This window comes from Jatropha curcas, chromosome 1, assembly GCF_041381405.1.
Source record: "Jatropha curcas cultivar XTBG-Jc1 chromosome 1, XTBG_Jcur_1.0, whole genome shotgun sequence".
Taxonomy (NCBI): domain Eukaryota; kingdom Viridiplantae; phylum Streptophyta; class Magnoliopsida; order Malpighiales; family Euphorbiaceae; genus Jatropha; species Jatropha curcas.
Genome location: NC_143151.1, coordinates 28,259,811 through 28,285,037, shown reverse-complemented (window position 1 = coordinate 28,285,037; position 25,227 = coordinate 28,259,811). Strand labels below are relative to the sequence as shown.

The 25,227-nt window shown below is 33.4% G+C and overlaps 4 protein-coding genes and 1 long non-coding RNA gene across 8 annotated transcripts in view; 1 reads left to right on the top strand and 4 right to left on the bottom strand.

The window, feature by feature from the left end:
- The window catches only part of RER1B (endoplasmatic reticulum retrieval protein 1B), a 29,689-nt gene that overhangs the window by 1,503 nt on the left and 2,959 nt on the right, over positions 1–25,227 (bottom strand). The gene's annotated exons all lie outside the window — the stretch shown is intronic.
- On the top strand, positions 1,363–6,893 carry LOC105630143 (uncharacterized). 2 transcript variants are annotated; one of them, XM_089723347.1, is made up of 4 exons: positions 1,363–1,698; positions 3,072–4,413; positions 4,695–4,720; positions 5,573–6,893. In XM_089723347.1, exons 2-4 carry the CDS (start codon positions 3,204–3,206, stop codon positions 6,353–6,355), a joined length of 2,019 nt encoding a protein of 672 aa, XP_089579473.1. In that variant the 5' UTR covers positions 1,363–1,698; positions 3,072–3,203; the 3' UTR covers positions 6,356–6,893. The 2 variants fall into 2 exon arrangements, with proteins under 2 accessions (XP_089579473.1, XP_089579477.1); XM_089723351.1 differs by having other exon boundaries at positions 3,058–4,413.
- Positions 13,739–15,556, bottom strand: LOC110009136 (uncharacterized). The gene is made up of 2 exons (XR_016321434.1): positions 14,613–15,556; positions 13,739–14,520 (listed from the first exon to the last, which is right to left on the bottom strand). It is a non-coding gene; the product is annotated as an uncharacterized LOC110009136 (long non-coding RNA).
- LOC105630142 (SNF1-related protein kinase regulatory subunit gamma-1) lies at positions 16,353–18,848 on the bottom strand. Its single transcript, XM_012211857.4, has 7 exons — positions 18,664–18,848; positions 18,365–18,519; positions 18,157–18,270; positions 17,634–17,795; positions 17,406–17,488; positions 17,098–17,289; positions 16,353–16,794 (listed from the first exon to the last, which is right to left on the bottom strand). The coding sequence occupies exons 1-7, from the start codon at positions 18,827–18,829 to the stop codon at positions 16,407–16,409; spliced, it is 1,260 nt and encodes a 419-aa protein (XP_012067247.2). The 5' UTR covers positions 18,830–18,848; the 3' UTR covers positions 16,353–16,406.
- On the bottom strand, positions 19,358–24,604 carry LOC105630141 (glucose-1-phosphate adenylyltransferase large subunit 1). 2 transcript variants are annotated; one of them, XM_012211854.4, is made up of 15 exons: positions 24,445–24,604; positions 23,554–23,919; positions 23,203–23,325; positions 22,904–23,074; positions 22,284–22,376; positions 22,094–22,177; positions 21,955–22,010; positions 21,756–21,849; positions 21,263–21,448; positions 20,957–21,037; positions 20,570–20,656; positions 20,385–20,489; positions 20,197–20,303; positions 19,974–20,034; positions 19,358–19,876 (listed from the first exon to the last, which is right to left on the bottom strand). In XM_012211854.4, exons 2-15 carry the CDS (start codon positions 23,785–23,787, stop codon positions 19,775–19,777), a joined length of 1,584 nt encoding a protein of 527 aa, XP_012067244.1. In that variant the 5' UTR covers positions 23,788–23,919; positions 24,445–24,604; the 3' UTR covers positions 19,358–19,774. The 2 variants fall into 2 exon arrangements, with proteins under 2 accessions (XP_012067244.1, XP_012067246.1); XM_012211856.4 differs by lacking the exon at positions 24,445–24,604 and adding an exon at positions 24,234–24,391.

Below are 25,227 nucleotides of genomic sequence, written 5' to 3'. Positions count from 1 at the left end.
GCAAAGAAAATGAAAAATACAAGAGATATCAAACCTTTACTCCAAAAGCTTGAGCTCCTCTTTAACTTCTTTTCTCTACACTCTTAGAACTCCCTTCACCTATAAATAAGAATTCTTATGAATTCTAAAACAATAGCACCAATTGTTTCAATTATGAACTTCAAGAAGGTTTACTTACTTGGATAGAAGAAAAATTGAAGTTAAGGCTTGACTACCATTAAAATTGAAAGTAAGGTAGAAGAGGAAAGGAAGAAGATGAAGAAGATGAAGATAAACATGAAAATGGGGAAAGTGAAATGGGTATTACGGGTAAGCCATCAAAAATCAAGGGATTTGTGTGTAAAAGTTCTAAATGGTACCTCAATTGTAAACAGGCTACAACTTAATACCCAAGCTTAATCTTTTAATGCAAATCAATCCTCACCCACATGCTTGATCTTTTTCTCTCACTCAAGTAACTCCACTTAATAACCCATTCTACCCCAACCGGGTCTGGTTCAACTCGACTACTCAACTCTATGCTAAGACTCGACTCAGTAGGATATCACATATTGGTTGTTTGTATTAAACACTTTATCACTTGAAGTCCAAATAGATTTCATTTCCCAATGGAATATGGCAATGCAATATGTTCTTACATTAAAGTTCGATATATTAAACTTTTCTGTAAATGTCAATTGTAATAAGTTTTAAAAATACAGATCGAGACAATTTGTGGAAAGTTTTTTTTGTGGTCATATCTGCAAATGAATCGATTAAATTAATATTTCCTTCAAAAAGAAAATTTCAATTTTCTATATTTGTATTTTACTCCAATGGAAATATTATAATACATTTAATGTATATTCATAATTGTCAACTTAAAAAAAAACATTAAATTCCCTCTTCAAAAAAATCTAAAAAGTACACTTTTGGATTCAATTCGTAACATTTAAAAATATTATTTTGAAGTACTCTTAAGAGTAATAATTTAAAATTTCAAACTTTAAAAATAAAATGCTTGTAATAGTGAATATTTAAAATTTTGAACATTTATCTTAAAGGTAAAATTTATTTATAGTCTACTACTGCATTTATTTATTTTTACATCCATTGATTTTATCGATTGTTTTTCGCATAAATTTAATTAATTTAATTTGTAATTGGGTACTTATCAATCGATAAAAACAATAATGCGCTTGTTTTCCTACATGTTCAAACAGATTAGTAATTTGAAAAACAAAAATTTCTACTTTTCTATTATGGTTTTAGTAGTTGAGAAAATAATAAATTTTGTGACTGACATTGTCGAATAGGAAATTAAAATTGAAAAAAAAAAAAAAGCACCAATTGCGAAAAGTGCGGGCATGGGTCCTTTTGTAGATCGTCGGCTTGTGAGTTTGTGGCTAATCAAATGTGCTGTGTCAAATGCAAATCAACAACCGGTAATAGCGAGCTGCGCTAGTATTCTTCTTCTTCTTCTTCTTCTTCACAATTCCATAACTGCTTTCTTCTGTGTTCATAAATTCCCTGAAAATTCAAATTCCAAACTTCAAACTCTCAGAAATAATTGAGAACAGCAAAGACAAAGCCAAAAACGTCTTCACTTTCGAAATTCCTCTATCCTCTGCTCTTATCTCTCTGGATCTGGCCTAATTCCAGGAGTGAATTTGCTGGAGCTTACTCAGCTATCTGTCTCTGCGAATTTGATTTTATTTGGTGAGTTGACAAGAAAAAAATTCGTTTTACTAGCTTTTAATTCTAAAATTTCTCTGTGGTCTCTTCTCCAGAAAATTTCTCTTTCTGTTAGCGTTTAGGCTATGGCAGGGACCTGATGCTTGGTGCTTAAGTTGCTCTGCTTCTGCTTATTTGGTTCTGTTATATATATGTGGAACACTGGATGTATGTTTATGTTTATGTGTTAGTTCCACTCGTAAGCTTGCGAAGTATGAGACTACTTCTTGATGTTGTGTTCTTTCTGCTTTGTATCTTTGACATGGAATTTCATTTTATTTTTCTTTTTTCCCTAATTTTGAACAATTTGTTTAGCTTTCCAGCTGCTTAGCTAGAATATCTGTTAACAAGAAGTTTCTGAAAATAGTAACTGTTAAAGATAGAGAAAACCTATTGGCTTGGTTTGGTTATTTGGGCTCTTCTAAGAATAACATGGAAATAGCTCTTCATGGTGAACTCTAGTCTAGAGCATCATGCTGTACACTTCATATTGTGAAATTTGGAGTTACTGTAGTTTCTATGTTGAAAATTAGCAAATTGTGGCTTCAAAGAGTTTCAATTTAGTCTACAGGGATCGAATATATATATATATATATATATATATATATATATATATATATATATATATATATATATTTAAGATATAGTTAAATGGAAGGGCAAGTTCGAAAAAGTAAAATTATGCGAAAAGTGCCTTTAAACTTGTTCCAAGTAGTATAAGTCCTGCCATCTGCTTGTGATGCTTTTCAAATGTCCTATAATTTATAGTTCTATTTAAATATTACCGTTTTTTACTTTTCTTGCCAATTCTCAGTTGATTTTTTTCCATAATATTAACTTTATCTTGAGGGTCATTTGTTTGGACAATTCTGAATCTTGAATCTGAATTAACTATCTTATTGTGTTCAATGATTATGAAGTGCTATGTAATGTCGTTTTATGATTATACGAGTAGTTTTTTCTTTTCATCTAATAAGTTGCATAGTTTATTGATTCAGCTCTAAAAAGAAGTTTTTTTCATTCAGCTAGAACTTAATTTGCAAATTCAGATAAACAACTTAGTAGTTCACCTCATATAAACAAGCTTATTGTTTATCGTCAGAGAGGATAAATTGGAGGTTAATAAGCTGAAACAAACGGCCCCTTGGTATCACTTGGCAAAAAGAAAGAACGGTAATTGTATATGTTTTATAACTTAGAGAAAGAAACAAGTTGGTGAATATGTTGAAAAATAGTTCTTTCACTACCTGGCTTTTGTGAACTAGGATGATAATAAATTTGGAAATTATAAATCCGAGATAGTCCCAGTAATAGAATTAAATGGCTTCCTCTGCTCATTTTCAGCCCTATTTTGCTAGGTACGGAAATTATATGTACATGTCAAAATTTTGGCTTTAACACTGCTTTGGATTGCATCTACGGGTGATATTTGATGAATGTTTGAGGGATAGTTATACGTCTGAAGCATAATTCAAAAGTGCTGCCTTACTATGTCGGATCAGGCTGCACAATCAGATAATGGTAAGGATGAAATACCTGAAAAATACTTGCAGTCTCAACAATCTGTTTGGATGTCTCACTGGACGCATACAAGTTACAGATCAGCGAATGTCACTCACAATAAGCTGTTGCTTAACTGTGAATCTGGGCACAACAGTCAAAGAATTAAGCACCACCCTTTGCTTGGCAGGCCAGAGACAGAACCAGATAGCTCTAAATTTGTGAAAAAATTTAGAGATATGCATAAGACCTTTCTAAATGAAAGTTCAAGAAAATTGACGCATGAAACGTTCAAAGGACAGCATTTTCCGATGTTCAAATCTTCTCTAAATAAAGATGGTATGTTATCTCCGAAAAATGAGGAATCCTCTAGACATCTTGAGTCACAAATTGGTCTTACTGCTGTTGATGTTTCTCTTGGTAGAACTGACAATCATTTACCATCAATGCTCAAGTGGGTTCCTTCCAAAGCAGAAACTCAATCCACAGAATCTCAGTTTCGGTATGAAGGCATCACATCAAATCCAGAACAGCACGTCAAGATCAATGAATTGCTTGAAAATAATATAGTTGTTTCATCACCTCCTGAAAATGGGTTTTTGGGGTCAACTTCTAGAACCATGCCATCGGACTTTAATGGCAGAAATATTCCAACTGAGTCCTTTATACATGGTCAAGAGTATACTAATCAACCAAGCAGTTCCTTTTTGGTTGATGAGAAGAAGATGAATAATCATGCACCTCTATTCATACATGATCCTTCAACAAGCAATAATCAGCTTGGGAACTTTGTTGGTGGACAACTCCAGACAATGCCAAAACATTCTAGTGTTAAATTATTAACTAACCAGATGAGGCTCCCAGAGGGAAGATTACATCCTGGATCTCTTGAAGTACCAAGGATTTCCTCTTATTTCAATGATGTTGAGACTATGAGGATATGTACGGCAACAGATTCTCCAAAGTTTTCTCAGACTACTCACCACTTCTTAATCACAGAAAAGACTGATGTAAACTTATCTGATGGAGGAGAATTGTTCAGAGAGTCCACAATATCCACCAAATTTAAAAGAAAACCTGTGGGTGAAGGGAAAGAAAAAACAGAAAATGTCCATACTGAAGCAATTGATTTGAAGAATGAATCATCAGCTGAAACTGATACCATGGATATGGATACACTCCAGGAGAACCGTCTCTCTGGTATGTTTGCATTATGCCTCATATGTCCTGGACTTAGAGCTAGGTAGTGTCTTGTTTGTATCATGTTGACACATATTGTTTCTATGTTTTACAACACAAGATAGAGAATCATGATAAAGATACAGAAATCAACTTACTAAGTTCTTTAGTGCTTTTAAAAGTTAGTTAGCCTCTTTTTGTTTTGTTTTTTTTTTTTTTTTTTTTTCCCTTTTGGTTGCAGTTAAGATCTTTAGTGCTTTTAAAAGTTAGTAAGCCTCTTTTTTTTTTGCTTTTGGTTGCAGGTAAGGCTTCATCCATCTCAAATAAGGTAATTTTACTCATGTTTTAATCATTTTGTTAATCTTCCCGCTCAAGTGCTTCGTGAAAATCAGTTGCATTTTCAAAAGGTGGTAGAGAAAAAAAAAAGATTTCTAGAAGTTTCTTCAATGGCAACATATTTAATCTTCATTTTGCCTTTAATTTAAGATCGGAAAGATTATATACCATGATAGTTACTACCAAAATGATATGAGTGGATCATTACTTTTGGCCTTAAAATTTGTCCTAAAAGACATCTGTGCAGCTATCTTATTTAGTTATATCATCCTTCTTTTCTATGCTTCCTTTTATGACAAGTTATGCATATTTTTTGTTTGTTGACAATGACTTTCTCGAGTTTTTAGACTTGAGATTTGCTTGATTGAGAGACTACCACATACAACATATGGCAGGTTCATTAAATTTGTCCGAACATACTGACTACTGAAATGAATTCAAGTATTTGGGTGCTATAAGTTTGTTTTCAGGCTAAACAATTGTTATTTTTAAAGTTTTTTCTAAGGTCTTTTTTTTTTCTTCTAAATTTTAGTTTAAATGTGTGTCTTTTCTTTAGTGATACTTCTTACCGTACTTTTCAGTAAGATTGCCTTTTTTATTTGTTATTTACTCTTCTTTTTTACTTCTATTAAATACAAATCCTTTTTATAAAAAGTACTCCCTCAGTTCCACTTCGAGCAGAAAGAAAAACAAATTAAATCCTAGAATCAATTCTTAGTAGGCTGTTTTGCCCATCTGATTATCCTGTGACATGGGCTTTTGTTGACCATCTGTAGTGGTTGTATCTGCTGATATATAGTCTTCTGATTAGAGGCCTCTGTTCTTACAGTAATGAATTTTGTAGGACGTCAAGGGAACCCAAAAGTCATCATCATCTCAAGTGGCAGTAGCACCAGTCAAAGAAGAGACTAGAGATGGACTCTCACACATAGAGATACCTGATATTAACCAAGAACTCCCCATAATGCCAGGTGGAGCGAGTTCTGCAGATGATGAGGAGATGAGCACCTCTAGAACCCAGAGTTTGGATGTCGAACACTTTCTTTCCAATACCGAACATCCCACAGACTCAAAATCCAGTGCTTGTGCTGATTCTCCACCGGGATCAGATCCATCCAGCAGATGGGTTAAACGTCTCAAACCAAGTACTTCGCATTCTTTCCCTAATGGTACCAAGAGCACAAAAATGGGAGAAGCATCTTCCCATGAAAAAGTTAACAAGCTCTTCAGTAAAATACTAAACGGTAGCAAAACTAATTCAGAACCAAAGAAGAACAAGTCTTATGGAAAGCAAAAGATGTTTCTAGATGAGACAACAGAGTTACTGAGGAACGCTGAATCCGCCTCCACAGACTCCGAGATGAAATGTCAAGACATAACACTTTCACATCCTTGGATCCAGAGATGGTGTCATAAACCAGCTGTGTCTTCCAAAAAGAAGCCAGAAGCTATGGTGGTGGTTTTTGAGCCACAGAATTCAAAGGGGGCCCTAGACGAATTACAGGAGAAGCAGTTTCCAAGCATTGCTGCTATGGCTTTGATGGGGAAGGCCATGACAGGTTTTGGTCCATGTGAATTGAAGAAATTGGGAGCATCTGTAGTTTGGAATACCAAACGATCGAGTTAAGTGTCAGATAAAGGCATAAGGGAAATGCGAGGAAAATTTAAAAATTTAACTTAGATTGGGAAATTGATTTCTGAAGGACTACTGGTTAATTTACTGTCGAAGCATAAAGAGGTTTTTGACATTTTTCGTGAAATGGCTAAAAACTTAGTTCCAAATCCTCACATTTGTAATAATGTCTGGTGGGATATTCAGAACTACTTGGATGGCATGAAGTCATTGGTGATTTGGACGAAGCAGCTGCTTCGAGTATATTTTGGGGCGCCATGGACAACGGTAACTCTTGGTTTGTCAATTCTTGCCATTTACTTGACGGTGGTGCAAACCATATATACTGCCTTGTCTTACCTCAAACAAATGAGGGAGCAAAATGAATAAATATAAATTTAGATTTTTTACTACAAAGTGTTAGAGCATGCTGACCTTTTTTTTTTTTTTTTTTTTTAAATTGTCTTACTTCATGTTCATGTTGTATTGTATTTTGTATTTTATGTCCAGTCTCCAGACAACTTGTATTTTAATCGATAAGTATTTATTTTTCTGTTTTGTTTTTTTAAATTAGAAAAAAAAATGTTCTTAGTTTATTTTATTAGGAAATTACAATTTCAATCGGTCCCTCTCCTTTCATTATGCAAATTGATTTTTTCTGGTCTATAGATTCATGTCAATAACTCCATTTCCGTCATATTTTTCGCTTCGCCGAACACTCTCTTCTTCAAATACTGTGTTTATAAATTTAAATTCTATAAAAATTCTAACTTACAATATCATATCTTTTACATAATTTCAATATCATTAAAATAATTGACTATGATTGATGTTTAAACATTAACTTTGTTGCAATACAAACGAGTTATAGGTCAAAATATACTATACTAATACTATTCAATTATTGTAACCAAGAAGGTTTTTTTTTATTTTTATATTTTTTATATTTTAATTTTTTTTTTAAAAATTAGGATGAGAGAGTTCTTATTTTATTACAAAATTACCACACATTAATTTATCCCTCTCCCTTCATATTATATATTTTTTTTCTTAACTAAAGAACATTTTATCATATATATATTAATTCAAAAAGAAAAAAAATTATTCTTTTCGCTCTCTCAAAATCTAAAATCCCGGAACTATATTATTAATTACATATAAACATGACATCTTCACACAATTTAAATCTTTCAATTCTTAAATTTAAAATCCACAATTAGGTTATAATGCTTTTTTTTTTTTTTTCTTTTTTCTTTTTTTTTTTAAGGAAGTTGTAATGCTAATATATAAACACCAGTAAAAAGATTTGCATGTCTAAAAATAATAACAAAAAAAAAAAAAAAATTGTATATCTAAAACTACTCATTTGAAACAAAATCTAATAATTGAACAAAAATTGCTGTCCAAGTTGATAACAAGAAAGAGCACTCTACTTTTAAAATTGTTTTAATTGCAAAAGCTAAACAAAATTATTAGAAACATTAATTAAAAAAAACTACTTGCTTATTACATTCAACGTTAACATTTCACAAACAAGAGCAACGGTTTCCCACTCAATGACCGAGTCAGTACCCACAAGAACTCAACTTTGAGAATGCAAGTTGAGGCAATGGTTAAACAATTAGTATTAGATTCAAGTAGCCTTTTAAAATTCCATAAGAAAACAATTCTAGATCATTTTTGAACTATGCCTTCAGCCTGAGTTCTTGTTCCTTCATTAATCACTTCATTTTTCTCTGGATAGATTTCTTTCCTGTCCAATTTTTGACAAGCAAGCTATGGGTAACGCTATTAAGATTCAATGTGGTGATTTGACTGGCCGTTGCTGGGATTTCATTGCTGGACAATGGTTGTATGTATGCCAGCTTGAGGATAATCTTCAGGCATTGGAGACGGCAAGAAATCAATTAAAAGTGCTAAGGAATGATGTGATGAGAATGGACATCAATCAAGAAAGACCAGAAATGCTAAGCAAAGCTACACAAGAAAGACAGAAGTTGTGTTTAGCAGGCTGTTGCTCCGAGAACTGCTAATCCAGCTACACATTTGGGAGAAGTGTTGCAAGAAATCTATTAAAAGTGACTATTTTGATGAATGAATGAGATTTCAAAGAAGTGGTTATGGCAGAACCGGCAAATCAACTTCAAGCTAATCTTGAAGCATTGAAGACTGCAAGAGAAGAATTATAATTCTTTAATCGGTCTAATAATGTGCAGTTGAGTCGTAGGAAAATGGTTGAAAGTGCTACAGAAAGCATCAAACAGAAAGCTAGCAACTTGGAAATATATGGCAAGCTGTTTTGACGAAGCTCCTATTTAAGAATATTTTATTAAAATATAAAAAAAAAAAAAGAAAAAGGAAATTAGAGGATGTATATTCTGTGTTCCCTTTGGACAAAATGGACTAGTGGACATATTTGCAGTCCAGTAAATTAGACCTTTAGTGTAATAGACTGAACCCATATGTGTTGAGTTTAGGCCCAGTAAAGCTCTTGCTGGAAAACAAAATTTTATTTTTTGTAACATGCATGACATATAATTATTATTTACTTTATTTTTTGTAAAATGCATATTTAATAGTATCATTTAAACAAATTACAAATGCATTGAACAGGCAAAAACTAACCGACACCAAGATTGCGTACCTATAAAACCAAATTTAATACTCCTTCAAATGCATCCTCAGAATTGCAATGTTCAAAACCTTCTGTTTTGTTGTAGTAATTCTAAGCCTTTCAAATGTCGCAATTGCATTCGATTTTCAGGCGCTATCACCTTCTCCTTCTCCATCGCCTTCACAGCCATTAGAGGAATGGCTAAGAATAGTCGCATTCTCGGATAAATGTAGCAGAAAAGTAAGTCCTGGTTGTGGGAGAGAGATATTCAATTCAGTATTTAAGGGTGGAATTGCTACAGCTGAGTGTTGTGTTGAGTTGGTGTCAATGGGAAAAGCTTGTTATGATCAATTTGTAGCAGTTATGGCAAAAAATGGACCAATTTTTGAAGCTCATCTACCTGAGTTCCTGGCCAAAAGGGTAAGAAGTATATAACGATTGTACTGTAATAGTTGTATCACCTTCACCTTCACCTTCACCTTCAGTTGTATTCTGACTTGTCTGCTTTTATCAGTGTTCAAACTACGTAAAAATAAAGGTTACATGTCAACCAAAAAATAGAAGCGAAGAAGCAATTACTTCAAAAAAAAAAAACTTCTCTCTATTTTAGCTAATAAAAATTACTGATTAATTACTGTAAGTGGTTTCTCAAAGTCATGAAGCTTAGATTTTTTTATAATATAATATTACTCAGTTTTATTTACTTTATTTTTTATTTAATAATATGGTAAAAAATAAAATCATAGTCACATGGTAAAATAATAATTATATGTCATGGCATGTTATAAAAAATGAAATTTTGTTTTCTGTCAAGAGTTTTACTAGGTCTAAATTCAAAAGTCCATCTGGCAATTTAAAATTTTTATTTTGTATACAAAATAAAAATAATTGTTTGTTCCTCTAGTTACATTTTACTGGCTGTTCATTCCAACACCCTGTCAAAAGAAAATTATCAGCAAGCATATATAATAACTTCGAGAAACCATATGCAATGAAATAGTTAACTAAAAAACTTTACTCGTAGCGCCTTCCAGGCGTGATGAAGAGAAGTAGCATTCTTTCCCAGAATTGATTTCCAGGTAAACTCTCAATAGCCATGTATGCAAAATATTCCCAGAAAACTGATGTAGGTATTAGCTTTATTGCAGGAATAGCGCATACTGATGCTGCTACTAGAAGCGACTGCGAAAGAAACATATTCTTTCTTGGAATAGGTTGTAGTTACCTTAATCACTTTTATGGATTCTTGCTATAATATGATCGAAATGCATTAGTTAATATATAGACTTCTTTAGCTATATCTAGAAATTATATTTTTATGTCAAAAGGGAGAGAGGTTCATGAAGCTCTAATTGGTATATGTTCAAGTTGTGAATTGGATTATTTAGAAGATGCATTTATTAAATCGTAATTTAATTTAAAGCATTGATTCTTAGTGAATATTCTAGAATTTTAATAAATGTTTAAATTTGTTGTTTAGACCTTAAGCAAAGAATGATTGATAATTTTGTTGTAATTAGTTGGAAGGTTATATTAAGTTGTAAATGGATGGTTGAACGTTAACATCCTTATTTTCGAGGAGGATGGGAGTTTAGATTGTTTGTGTTATAACAAGTTGGAATGTTACTTTATGTTGTAAACTGATGGTTGTTTTAATTTGTGAATTATAGTTGGATGATGATATGACTATTAAAGAAGGATGAGATTTGATTTAATTTGACTTAATTGAGATAACATTATAAAAATATATTATTCATCGATTTATTTTTCTTTCTTACCTTAAATAATGATAAATTAGCCGTAACAAAGTATAAACAACCAATAATCTGATTTTTTAAAATGAAAGGTTATATTTGTATACACATCAAGTGAAATTAAATTTGAGTATTGTTGTGATATCTCTCATCCTAGTCTCTTTCTTAAAAAAAAAAAAAAAAAAAAAAAAAAATTGATTGGAATATCTTAAATTGTCTGTTAGTTGCAGAGAACACAAACTTTTATAAGCTATTTTCCATCACAAAGAAATTATCATAGAGAGTTGCTATTGGATGCATGAGTTTGCCAGGTTGCTACTTTTTCTTTCCAAAATCTGAGGTATTTAACTTGTATTTTTGTCTATACAACATGTATTTTTCTTTTCAAATTAATTTTGAGCAGGATTGTGTCACCTTAACCACTTTCTTTGGGGGCTGAGGGAAGTGTAGGGGAACAATATATGTGTATAGTCTCTCTCTCTGTCTTTTAATCACATGGGTCAAGAACATGCCAAGTGATGACACCAAAGCATTTATGACTGATGACTTTGCTTTGAAGACAGTGGCAGCCCAGATTTGCTACCCATAGGTAATGGTTATTTGCTCAAGTTGATCTAAGGCGATTGAGCATAAAATGTTTAGTTTATTCTCGTATAGTCGTGTAAAATATCATTTATGTCCCCACTAAGAATCGATAGATTTTAGACAGATTTTGAAAAATATGATTTTACCTAGAAAACCATTCAGCCATATGAAAATTTATGAGAATTTGACATCAAAAGAGCCATAATGGTTGCCTGCTCTGCCTCCATTCCGGCAGTTGAAGATAAAGTCAAGGTACTTGGGGTTTTAGGGTTTTGCAGTTGGGAAGAGGAGAAATCAATTTTATTTACTCAAACACGCTGCCGTTTCTACTTAGCTGGTGCTTTTAGAGGCTGAGTCCAGCATGGATCAGCATAATACCAGGCCCAACTCGAACCGAAACTGCATTTCTTGTTGGTGTGTGATTTTACCCTCAAAAATTTATGAGATTAGGAGTTCATATCCAACCTAATTAATCGAAAAAGGTTCCTAAAGAGGAATAACAAAACAGTGGGTTGGAAGGATTTTAAATAATCAATAGTTCTTTTCGAAACATCTGATTATGAATAATTTGGTTCTTTAAAAGGGAACGTACATACCCATTTGGCTCTTGGAGTCCAAAAGAGAAATTTACATATGATTTAACCCTAATTTTCTACACAAGGAACCAAACACCATGTGATACTTTAATTTAATTAGACAAAATGAACTGATTTCACTGTTGTTATTGCTGTTCATTTTTAATGAAATTATTTACAAAACGAAGTTCCTCTCTAAATTAAGGTCCTTTTTTCGGTTGTCCACTTTCTTTCTTTCTTGTTCAAGTTGAATTGCATTTCAGTCCGTCAAAGGCAAGAAACCCAATACACATATACCAGCAAAAGATTAACGTAGGGAAATTCATCTTTGTTCCAAGAAAATGATTCTATACAAATGGACTCTGTCTTCCACAATAAATAAAAGATTTAACATCGTATGATACATGTTAGAAGTAATAATTGATAACGTGAACATTTTTTAAAGTTTTGGTTATGGGGTGTTTTTGCTAATGATTATTAGTATCCAGTTTTTGTCTTTTAAACAGATTGTGAAGTGTGGAACCTGCTGTTTAAAGGAGTAGTTTCTTATAGAGTCAAGTCCATAAATTATACTTCTTTAATCGGTCTAATAATGTGCAGTTGATTCGGAGGAAAATGGTTTAAAGTGCTAAAGAAAGCATCAAACAGAAAGCTAGCAACTTGGAAATATATGGCAAGATGCAAGCTGCATTCATAGAAATGGATAGTAGTACAGCTGTAAGTCCCAATGTAGAATTGCACAAGTATGTCCCTAATGTATAGATGGAGAAATGCTAATACTAAAGGTTTGTCGTTACTGTAGATTGCAGTAGCTAAAGAGCTGGAAGACTAGGAGGCAGTGATGAAGGGGGAAGACAAGGAAGAAAATCCCAAAGATGCATTTGACCCTGAGAAGCATATCGATGCTTATTTCCCTGTTAGAGTTAATGAACGAAGAGTGAGTAATCTTTTGCAGTACGGTAATTGGAAACCCTTTTCAATCTGAGAAAGGATTGACCAGCTAGCTATCCCCAGACAGTATATATATTAAACACACACTAAACAAAGGCCTTTACTCTATAATTACTCGATATCGATCGTTCTTCTTAGCTCATTATGCATTTCAAGAACTGTAATCTTGTCCAAAGGATTAACAAGATTCAAGGGAAACTTGGGTCACTAGCAGCAACTTACTCAAGTTGAAGAGTAGGAAAAGAACTAGAGTACCAAAAGGATTTATCCCAATTTATGTAGACGATGGTAATGAAAAGCAAAAACGACTTTATTTAGTTCCGGTGGAATGCGTTTCTTCGATTATGTTTAAAGTTCTGCTTTATCAGTTTGAGGAAGTCTTGGCTGTGGTTGATGGACCCATAACTACGTCATGTTCTCCGGATATGTTTGAGTGGGTTCTTGACCTTGCAACTAAGTAGGATCCTTTTTTGCCAAGAAAACAGGGTTATGAAAAATCTGTACAATTAATTTTAATTATTGATTGCTAGGAGGTATATAATGATATTTTTGAAATTTTGTATTTCAATAAGTTGTACTGGTGCGGCTATGATGATTGATACACTATTAGATATGAAAATAAGTTATCAACACTAAAATAATTTTAACATAAACTTCGAATTTTATTCAAGATTTAAAGTTGTTATGAAAATAAGTTATTGGCACATATAGTTTTTCTTGTTTGATTGCCTTCTAATCCAAGTCAATTATGTCGGAACATACTATTTCAAAATAAGACGGCATGTCATCACGTATATACTGACTCAAATTCTATTACCCACTTGGGCCTATTACTTCGGTTTAAGGCAATGGCCTAATTTTAGACGGTGTCTTTGAATTACAATTCTAGCCACACGTTTCAAAACAACAGGGACAGAGATGCTGAAACGGAAGATTTTCCGTCTGATCGGGAAAGTATCTTCATTTTCTGTCACAGAAAATCTTTTCATAGATATAAAAATTACTTCTGAAATTAATTAAAAGCATCCATGGTTAGAGTGTTAATTTTGTCAAGGTTTGAAGTTCATTCCTTCCCTTCACCTCCACCTTAACTTGCCGGCGCCTGGCAAGAACCCCCATCATATGCCTCCATGAGAAGACTCCGCCACCGAAGCCATGAACTAAAACAATACCAAACTGGCCACTTTCTGCCGTATCCTGCTAGGAAGATCCACAGTTCACTGAACTCACTTCATTCTCCTCACAAGCAGCATCTAGGGTCAGAGCAGGAATTTCTTCAGAAAGAACAGGAGAAGTTGGAGACACCTCCAATAGTGGAGCATACAGAGAAGAGCTATGAAACTGATTGCTATAACTCCTATGATGATCATGCTGTGTTTTCAACATGTTGAATGGCCGCCTTTCAAGTTTTAGCCTTCCGACTGTCATCTTTGGTGAGCTACAGCCAGGAGAAGGCCCAAAAAATGCTGGAGAAGATAAAGAACCAGGCAAGCATGGCTTGTAGTGGATTGTAAGCCCTTGACATGCAAGGAATAAGCTGTCAATATCAGCAAGCAATCTGATAGGTAGTTCCCCTTCATCATGAACCACGCCAAAAGGCTTTCGCCTCATTTCACTGTCGCTTTTAGGTGTCCTTCCTGCAGTAGGAGTGGGACATCGTGGCAACTTCTGGTAACCAGAGAAAACATTTTTACAAGACACCTGCAATTTGAGTTTAATTAGCTGCAAGAAAAGCAAATATTTATATATTGAATTTTTATTAGAAGCTATCATCAACCAAAAGAATAACTCACAGCTTCTGGGTCAACTCGGTGAACAAAAGCTTTCTCCGTGCTCTGCAGCTAGTTCTATAAGCAACCACAGTGTGGCCAAGAGCAAAAACCACTGATGAGAGAAACAAGACACGCATTCCCCATGACTTCTTCAAATGAAGTTTTTGTCTTGAAAGGGAAGACGAAGCGTATGAGCCTCAATTGGAGAATTCATAGTGAAAACACGAGCCTTAACTGAAAGAAGAAGAACTGTGTTGACAGTAATTTCCTTGGTGCTGTCATGCTAAGTGCTGTCAGCTTAGCTTTCTTATTTCTTGTGAATTGTTTTTTGTATGAAAGCTCTACAATATTTGAATGTTGAATGGATTTGTGGAAGAGCTCTTAAATTCAGCCACAAACAAGGAGACAAACTTCCTTAAATCATGGGAAGTTAATATTGACTTCTTGTAAAAAGTTAATGTGATATTGCTGTATAAAACAATCCTTGTTAACGAAAGTGTAAGAGAGAAAAAGATTAAAAAGCTAAGAGTTTGAGAGGAGAGAGCTTTGTAAGAATATTAATTTACGTAGAAAAAATGAAGAAGAAAAGAAAGATAAAAAGATCTGTATTTGCATCAACTTTGTTTTTTACTTCCTTAAACTCTGCCATATTGCTTTCTTTGTTTTATCTCCTCTCAATCTCCAACAAACTGAAACAACAGAGCAGAGTGCACAGTTCCAGGGTAAGGGCCATGTGAAAGAGCAGGAGCATCACAGATCAAATAAACACCTGCAAACGTTGGAAAACAAATATGCACAGAAATTAGACAGCAAATAATAAGTACTACCACAGCATACATATCAACGTTAACTCGACATCCACAAAAGCTCATCTGCTCAACAAACTGAATTTGATCATCTCAGATTTATTCCCATAATTCAAATAAACAAATTGCAGTGCAGATAACTTTTCCATGTGTAAATTTCCCGTCTGTTCACACGAACTTCAACCTAAGAAAATGTTTGAAAGAGATTATTTACTATATGGTATATTGTGTTGTTGTCACGTATGTACACTAGGATCGGGCTTTGTTCGGTAAAAGCTTTTGAAGGAGAATTTACAGTTTTGAGGGTGTCAAAACACTATTTTTGTATAGTTTGATAAAATAGTATATAAAATAGCTGTTAATGGATAAGATAGCGTTTATTAAAACGTTAATCCAATCTTAGCATTCTATTTTTTGATTAAAATTTTTTTGACAATTATATCTTTGATTATCCTTAATTAATTTATATTATCCTTAATTAATTCATATCAACATTAATTTAAAGTCTTTTGCTATGATACGGAAGTTAAAAAAATTACATTGTTTTACACAAAAATTTAAACAAAATAATTTAATAATGAATTAATAGAGGAATATATGAGAAAATTGTATTATCATTTTAGAAATGATAACAATTTCAATTTATATAACTGGACTAAACACTATAAATTAACCATTTTTTTATAATAAGGTAACTACTATAGTAAGTTAAAATTCTAACTCAATATTTAAATGTCTCTTTTTTGTCATTTTAAATTCAACACTTTTCCTATAAACAGCTATACAACTCATAAAACCGTTAAAGAGCTACTAAAACAGCTATTATTGACGAACAAACTCTTAATTTAAAACTGATACGAATTTTACGAGAGTCAAATTTTCCCTCTTAGACTACTATTCCCTTAAATCCTAATAAAATGGTGATTTTATTGGAATAAATTGAAATTAGCAGCTATTAAAATGGTAATTTCAAATATTACTGAAATTGAACTGATAATTTATAAACAAGTTAATGATCACAAACAATGGTTCCATTTTTGACTTGGCACCCTGTCTGTTCTAGAGCAGATTCAAAGAAACCACCTCCATGAACACCTGAATCTATGCAAGGAGGTGCAAACTGAATAATTATATCTCTTAATGTGAACATGCCGATTGGTTTCTGTGAATCATCAACTAGAAAACAAAAATTGCCTTTTGTCTCTGCTACTTTCTTCATTGTTTGCTTGAGAGTGTCGCTTCTTTTGGCAGTAACCGGACAATGCATTCTTGGTAGGAATCTGCTTTTTAGACAAAGAGCTCCAGCTGAGAAGAGAGCCCCCAAGTCTTGTTCAATGGCCGGATCAGCATCTGCGTTTCCTGTTTCCATATGAATGAATTCTGCCACGGTTATCTTCCTGCAATTGCATCAAACAATCAGGTCATTTTTCTCCAAGTTGTTAAGATGTTCAAAACTCGGCCTATTGTATCAACTCAAACAACAACAATAACCAAACTTTAGTTCCAAACTAGTTGGAGTCGGCTATATTTGTATCAACTTAAATATGATAAAAAAAATAACACCCTTCAGCTCAAATGAGTTTCAAGCCTTGAATCGTGCTTGGGTAGCAGATTGTATCAACTCAACTCCAGTATACTCGATACTCAGTACCTCAATAGAAACACCAGGGAGATAGAATAAAAGTTGTAATTGAACTTACTTTCTGTTGTCAAGTAGTTCATCATTCTCTAAAAGAAGATAAACATCGCTGTTACTGAAGCAGCCAATGATCTTTTCAGTTTCTCGATTAATAACTGCAATTGCAACTATTCGACTTTCCCACAAAATGTGCAGAGCTTCTGCTATGCTTTGGTCTCCATATGTGAGAATGACTTGTTCTTCACTTGGGAAGCTGCATAGCATGAGAAATTAAAAATGGGTGAACAAACAACTTCATAGTTCATATATCTATCTATCATCTATCAACAAATTCATGAGTTGAAATGTGTATGGTAAATTTTACTATACCGGAATTCAAACAATGCCTTGTCTGCAATGCCATCGAACCATTCTAGTCCACTTGATTGAAGCAACAACTGGATTACTGCATTCTACCAAAAGATTCAACATTTATTTGTAACTTCTATTCCAAGAAAATATACTGACTTATAGTTACATGAGAAATTGTCAATTCTGTGTGTTTCTCAAAATGCTAGTAAAATTCAGAAACAACAGTAGCAACCAGATTGTAAGCACCTGTGTTACAAAACCAATGACTTGAAACCCCAATTGCTCTATAACAGGCACAACCTGCAGCCGGCGGTGCTTTGAAAGAAGCATCAGAACATGAAACAATGTGTCATCCAAATTTACAGGGAAAAATGGATCCCATAGGAATGACTTAGCTAACTCTGCCACCTGTTCACTCACCAATATCACAAAATAGCTACAGAAACATAAAAAAAAAAAAAAAAAAAAAACAGTGAGTACGTTTGACATTATTGTTTAAGTTGGTGTTGGAGAAAACACTTTATGAAGAATGATTTATTTCTAAGGTAAGTTTTACATATTCCTGTGATAAATTAAAATCTCAAAATAGCTAAACAGCACTCCCAAACTCTTTTCCAACTCTAAAATGACACTTTACAAAAAAGCAATTTCAACCTCAATGTCAAACAGACTCTTAATCGTATTTTAAAAATTGCACTGTAGTCCAATTTTACAGAGAACCAAACATGGCCTTGAAACACAATTAAAATGCTAGCATCCAGTCAAATACCTTTGTTTCTCCAATTTCGGGATTCTGTTCAAGCAAGGCAAAGAAGCTACTTTTACCAGTCCCATCATCACCACCACTATTGTGCTTGGCTTGGATATGGGCCTTCTCACATTGCTAAAACAATAAGAACTCACATTTTTTTATCAATATAAATGAAGAGAAACATCTCAAGAATGACATTATAGGTTAGGTCAAAAAATAAAGTTACCTCAAGAGACCAAAGAACTAAGCTCACAAAATCAATAAACCCCACATATTGATTTGAAAATCTTCCAACATCAGTAATAGGAGCACCAGACACATTCTTCTCATGCAACAACTGAATTGAATCTTTTATACTATCTCCAGCTTTCAAATTCACAACTAAGCACAAATTTAAAAATGGGGTTAATTACAAAATCCATATAATGTTTTTTTCAATATGCTTTTGATCCCTACTGTTTTAAAATTAGCACTTCTTGTAATCATCAGAAATACTAAATTGAAGAAAGAAATTGCAGAATATACCAGGAGAATTTTGAATGCCAGGGATAGAACTGATAGGGATGCGATCAAGAAATATTTGAAGAGCTGTACAAGGGTCAATTTCTTGTTTTTGATCGTTCTTTATATTCTCTATTACCCCTTTACCATCTTCAACTTGCCATACATTCATCTCTTTTAATTCTTGCATTGTTTTAAAGTGTGTGTTTTTCTTTTTTCTTTGCCTTCACCCTCCTACAATGCCCTAACCCCACCACTCTTCATGCATATTGGACATGTGTCATTTAAAAAAACCTCCAAGTGGCAGTTTTCTGATGGACATCACACTTTGATTGCCACTTAGTCATTTATTTCAATCTTGCAGGCCTAGTACACGTGTCTGTCTTCCTCCATATGAAGCCAACCTCACCATGCAAAGCATTTGCTGATTTTAGGAAATAAGATTTGATTGGATTTTAGCAAAATCAAAAGATTTTCTGATATGTATTTTGTATATGTCAATTGTATTTAGGGTTAAGTATGAAAATTGCTGAGATTTATTTGAATATTTCACATTTTATTTACTACGAAATTCATTAAACATTAGATAGATTAATAAAATGCTTAAAGAATATTTGATTCAGTAGCTGATAACTGATTTATACACAATAATATACTAGATTCGAAAATTTTAACCAACATTGATATTCAAAAATTATTCCATATGAAAAAATGAACGAAATAGAAATGTAAAGCCTTATTATTCATATATTCACACAAAAAACAGGTTTTAGTACAAGTAAAGGCTTCACCACATTATTAAAATCCATACCATACTGATACAAAGGTTATCTAGTCTTTTAAGCATATCTATTCTAAACAAGAAACAAAAAAGCTAACTCATAAGCTCTTTTATTTATCTGAGGGCTTATTGCAACCATAACTCTGAAAAGGAAGCTCTAGTTTTATGAGCACAAAAGAACCTTCTAATTTACATATGATAAAGAATGTGCAGAAGCTTGCTTCTTCGTGTGAGACCAAAATGCTGCTATTGACATTCTGTTAGCTCCTTCACCAGGCAACTTACCAACCTGCTTCGAGATGTACCTCTCTTGGAACCCTTTTCGAGTCGGTCCCTGCACATACTTGACATCTATTATATCACTATTCCATCTTCTATTGTTGCCTTCTCTGCTATAATGGTGATTCCAGACCGAATGTAAAATCCTTCTTCTGGTCTATCTGCTTCTTGCACACCCTGCAAAGCCAAAAACATTCAGATACATTTTAAATTCTCTCCATATATCAAAGATCTCAGTGTTCTTTGTAGAAATTAATCAAGAGGTGTGACCTACATCTTTGTTCATGATAACCACATCTTTACCTATCTTCGCATTCTTGTCAATTATGCAGTTCCTTCAGAGAAAAATCATTAAGTTAACATCAGAAAAAGCAATTTCAGTAATTGTAGTTATTATTTAAAGTTTGCACAACATAATATAAATAGGAATATGAAAACACAAAACAGCATTTCTATTTTTCATCTGAGTAGCTTTTAGAAGACTCCGAGTATAATACTTGATTTTTGTGTTTCTTCCAACGCCAATAGGTACTTTCCCGTCTGCCAGAAGAGATGCAATTTCAGCTTCAGTTTGGTAGTAGTCTGCTCCCAACATTACAGTGTCCTAAATTTGGACAAAAGAGAGTTACCAATCAATCGACTATGTTATGAGAGAGAAAGATAATCTAAATGAGTGATAACTCACCTTTAGCTCAACACCATAATCTAAACGAGAGCGTTCACCAACCACGGAGTGTTGGATAGTGCATTCTCGCAAGAAGCATCCATGAGAGATTATTGCATCTACAATCTGCAAAACCCAACTGAAGAATAATAAGCAAGTGGATCAATATAGCCACAAACTTCATCTGAAGGGATGACAGCACAAACCCTGCATTTATCCATTTTGGTTGGTGGTAGGAATCGAGGAGACGTGTAGAAGGGCGTCTTTGGGTCATAAAATTCAAACTTCGGAGGCTGCAGAAGTGTTATAGTCAATGTGAATTTGTTAGTCATTGTTACAATGAAAAGAAGCAAGTTCTAGTATCTAGAATATCTATAATCAATATTGATTCATAGCAAATACAGAAAATAAACAAATCCATGCATCGGAAATCACTAAAATAACAAATACTAATATTTATATGGCAGAAGAAACCAATATAAAAAAATCATATGTTTTTTCCAGGCACGCCATCGACGTACAGCTAAAAAGTAACATAGATAAAAAGGATATCAAATCAAAAACTGGCACTTCTATGATGATAGAATACCAACCTCTTCAGCTAGAGCCAAGTTAGCTTCATAAAAAGACTTTATTGTTCCTATATCTTCCCAATAGTCTTTGAAAATGTATGCCTGTCAAAAGTCAAAACAAGGTATTTCTATCATTATACATATACAAACTTAGTAGCAGAACAAATTAAATGTTAATGAGAAAAATATATCATGATCGAGAGAGAGAAGAGAAAGAGAGAGGGGGGGAAAAAGGGTGAAAAAGGTGTTGTTCTAGGCTGAAAACTGCCCTCAGAAAAATGATGGGGAAAAATATTCTACACTATTCAAGTTCTGGAAAATTCTTACCTGGACATTGTGCTCAGCAACAGCAGCAGGAATGATCTCAGATCCAAAGTCATTTGATGTAGGATATCTCCACCTCAGAAGCTTCAACAAAATCTCAGTCCTAAAGACATATACTCCCATTGATGCAATATAAGGGGATTCCAGCGCATCTTGTGGAGACAAGCCTACACGAGTTGTATCCGTTTGCTGCATGAAATTAAACAAGAAAAAATTATAATTTAATTGAGGTAATTTAAACCTTGTCCGGTAGAAATGAATTTCAAAAAGTTCAAAGAAATTTATTGGGAGTTTAATGTTTTTATGTTGCATGAATGAAGATATTAATCTTGCTCCTAAAAACTAAATTTTAAGGGAGCACAAATAATTGGCAACCGACGCTAAAATCGTCACTTAGCTATTACCTATTTTATGTAAAATGAGAGAGTCATGTAATTTCAGAGGAAGCTATAAAGAAGGCATGTGTAAGCATAAAAATTATCCATGGAGTCCTCACCATTGATTTCAGTTCAGCACCTCTAGGTTTTTCAGCAAAATCAATAATCTGGCCCCTGCTGTCTAGCTTCACCAAACCATAGTCTGATGCACGGCTGCCAATTACCCACTCAAATTTAGATGAAATAACAAAGAACACAAGTACAGGTGAAATAGACCTGATCATGAAAAACATGACTTGAGGCACAGATTGAACAAACCTCTCACTGACTGCTGCACATGATATTGTGATATCAGCATTACTGTCAACATGATGCTGTTGATCCATAGCAAATTGGTAAGCCAGATTTTAGATCTAAAATATTATGAGTCAATGCTATTGGGGGAATGATAGAATACCTGCAACAAGTCCAAATAATCCATTCGGTAAAGATGATCACCAGACAAGATCAGTATATTCTCAACGTTCCTGTTCTTGACATCCTACAAGAATTAGCACATTTTTATCAGAAAATAATTCAAGACATGACTATATTCATATAAGTTTCATGATTATGAAGTGATTTTGGACAAAAGCTTTCATATTCACCTCAAAAACCCATACAAATTGCCTCACAGCATCTGCTGTTCCTTGGAACCACTTCATTCCTGCTTCTCCAGGAGTTTGAGTTGCTGCCAGAACCTAGTGGGGAGACTCATCATGTTTTTCAGATAAAGTACTAAAATTCCGAGCAATTTTTTATTTTCAATTTGTCTTTCACACTGTAAGTTCAACTTGGAATTTACCGTTGTAACATAAAGACACATGACGCCTGCTGCTTACATGTCTTAAAACACTTTAAACACATGGTTTGCAAATTATAATCCGATCATAAGAATGAATTCCAAAAGCAAAGTTCTTCTCTTATATTATTAAAAGCTCACATCCTTTAATCTTAGTTCACTTTCCAATCCAATAACATAAAAAATTACATTTGATTGTAAAAATTCGTTATGCGTGTGTGCATATAGTTGCTAATATGAAAAAATCACAAGACAAAACTACTTTTCAATAAAGTAATGACAATTTTATATAAGGAATTTGAACTCAAATATAACAAGAAAAATGTGAAAAAACACCCTGAATTCGATGTTGAAAAAGATCATTTTCCTTGTGCCAAAATGGAAATACAAAGTAGCAGTAAGGCATCATCTAGAAAGCAATCATACCTCAACAAATCCATCCCCAAAGTTAACACCATTTCCAAAATATGTCCGTGCAAGGTGTCGATTAAGGGAAGCAGAGTTGAATTGGGTCAGTACAAATATTTTATGTATCCCACTGTTGATGCAGTTGCTCATAGGAATATCTATAAGTTTATAGCATCCACCCACTGGTACCTGCAGTATAACACGAACTGGTTAATCAAACCTCATGCTCTATAAAAATAATTATTCTTCAATCAAAAACTTGAGCAGATAATTGATTGAATAGTCATTAAAATTTGAAGATGGACACATTTTCTTACAGCTGGTGTCGCTGCTCTTCTGGTAAGAGGAAACAACTGAGTCCCTGCGCCTCCTCCTAATATGATTGATGCTACATTTTTTGGGTCCACTTTCCGCCTTTCAAATATTGGTGGTTGTAAGGTCTAAAGATCGTATATAAAAAATTGAGAAGAGTTAAATTAAATTTACACCTCAACGTATGTTTATCAAAAACATAAAATTGGAGTAAACCGTATAAATGTGATATTTCAAATCAAGATCAACCAAAATCAATCATGTTAACATATTAGAAAATTTTGAATCTGACAAATGTAATAAAATGATCAAACATCAGGACTACAAACAGACTACAGATTAAAAAATCAACTTACCACGACCTCCTTGGGATTGTTTGATGTTAAAACGGCATAAGCAACACCAGGTTTGGCCTTATTGACATTCCTCTCAACTCTTAAGCTTCTTGTCAGCTGATTTAACCAAACACCCTTATTTAGACTCCCTCTCATATTTTCACCCAAAATCTCTTTATCCCCACTCCTAAAACCAGCTCTGCTAGCTTGTGCCATATGGGTATTGGCTTTCAGGGGCACACAGCAAGAATCCATTGCAATGGTCTCACACCAACCTCAAGATTATGATGACAATGATGGATCACACTTCAAAATTGTTTCAGCCCCAAAATTACTCAAGACACAAATCCCAATTAAGCAGAGTTCCAAATTGAGTAATCACGCAAACTACAAATCACACAAAGGTAAATAAATCAATTAGAAACTGAAACGGTGACATGTTAAAATAAATAAATAAATAAATAAATAATGACAGTTGTTCACATGCTTTAACTCGAGGAATGATGCAAAATACCAAATCTAAGCAAACCCAGAAAAGCAAGATTTCAATTAAAAAAATCGAAATCTGTGAAATACCCAGATAAGAAAAGTTGTAAGGATCAAGAATCTAAAGTATCCAGAATCTGAAGAAACAAACTTTTGACTGGAAAACAAAAATTACGTTTGAAAAAAAAAAAAAGATTAAAGCAGAAATCACATACCCAAAAGGTGATGTGAAGATTTAATCACGCAATATATATAAATCAACAGGAGGAGTTGAAGGGAAGTGATAAAGAAAGCATTTTTTAGATGGTTGAAAATGGAAGAGAAGAAAATGAGAGTGAAATGCGTGAAATTATGTTAAAAGTGGTGGTTATGTCATTAATGGCCTGTGAATCCTCACGGGAAATCCTGCATTTTTGTATTTTATACCTTGGAATATTGAACGCAACTCTCTCTCTCTCTCTCTCTCTCCTTCTCTTCTTTCTCTAATTGCCGCTCCCAAGCCTGTGTATTTTGAAGTCTACAGCTTTGGCTTTGATTAGTACAGATTTCTAGGCTCCTTTCTCGCATATAAAGAAGCCATCACTAAACAAACACATGTCCACATCGAAAAAAAGCCAAGCCGAGGTCTATTTCAAATTAATTTTTATTGAAATATAATTATATATATTTAGTATTTTGTAATTTAAACAAATTTTATGAGTCGTTGATTAATATTATTTATGATTAATTAACGGAAGAAATTTTTAATTTTTTAATGATTATTTATTAAAATTGTGAAGTCGGCTAAAATCTCTCATTTGACGGTTGGAGTAGATATTTCCCGCCAATTTGGCATCTTGCCTGACATGATGACCTCACTAATTTTTAGTCATATTATTATTTTTGGTTTTATTATTATTAAATTCGAAGAAAGTACAATATTAATTATAGCGTAGAAATGGCATTGCTTAACCTCCGAAAAGAGAATTAATTAAGGCTTACCTGTGTTGTGTAATCTAATTAATGATGTTTTTTCAATATGCACAGGGGTGAGCATCTGATTTAATCCAACCGGACTAAATTGAATTGATTCGATCTAATTGAATAAATTTTATGTTGACCCAAATCAGACCAAACACTTTGAAAACTGATTCAATACCAAACTAAACCTTATTGATTTGGATTTGATTCATTTATTTTGAACTGAATCATCTCTTTTGGTCGTAAAAG

Excerpts from the sequence above, each read along its gene's own strand:
- LOC105630143 (XM_089723347.1), top strand. The coding sequence starts at position 3,204 with ATGTCGGATCAGGCTGCACAATCAGATAATGGTAAGGATGAAATACCT. Across the intron at positions 4,414-4,694 it reads CCAGGAGAACCGTCTCTCTG|GTAAGGCTTCATCCATCTCA; the intron begins GTATGTTTGCAT and ends TTTTGGTTGCAG. Across the intron at positions 4,721-5,572 it reads CTTCATCCATCTCAAATAAG|GACGTCAAGGGAACCCAAAA; the intron begins GTAATTTTACTC and ends TGAATTTTGTAG.
- LOC105630142 (XM_012211857.4), bottom strand. The coding sequence starts at position 18,829 with ATGCAAGAATTAAAAGAGATGAATGTATGGCAAGTTGAAGATGGTAAA. Across the intron at positions 17,290-17,405 it reads AAGGCATTGTTTGAATTCCG|CTTCCCAAGTGAAGAACAAG; the intron begins GTATAGTAAAAT and ends CATGCTATGCAG. Across the intron at positions 16,795-17,097 it reads GAACTACTTGACAACAGAAA|GAAGATAACCGTGGCAGAAT; the intron begins GTAAGTTCAATT and ends ATGCAATTGCAG.
- LOC105630141 (XM_012211854.4), bottom strand. The coding sequence starts at position 23,787 with ATGGATTCTTGCTGTGTGCCCCTGAAAGCCAATACCCATATGGCACAA. Across the intron at positions 20,657-20,956 it reads ACTTGGCTCTAGCTGAAGAG|CCTCCGAAGTTTGAATTTTA; the intron begins GTTGGTATTCTA and ends ACACTTCTGCAG. Across the intron at positions 20,035-20,196 it reads GGAAGAAACACAAAAATCAA|GAACTGCATAATTGACAAGA; the intron begins GTATTATACTCG and ends TTTTCTCTGAAG.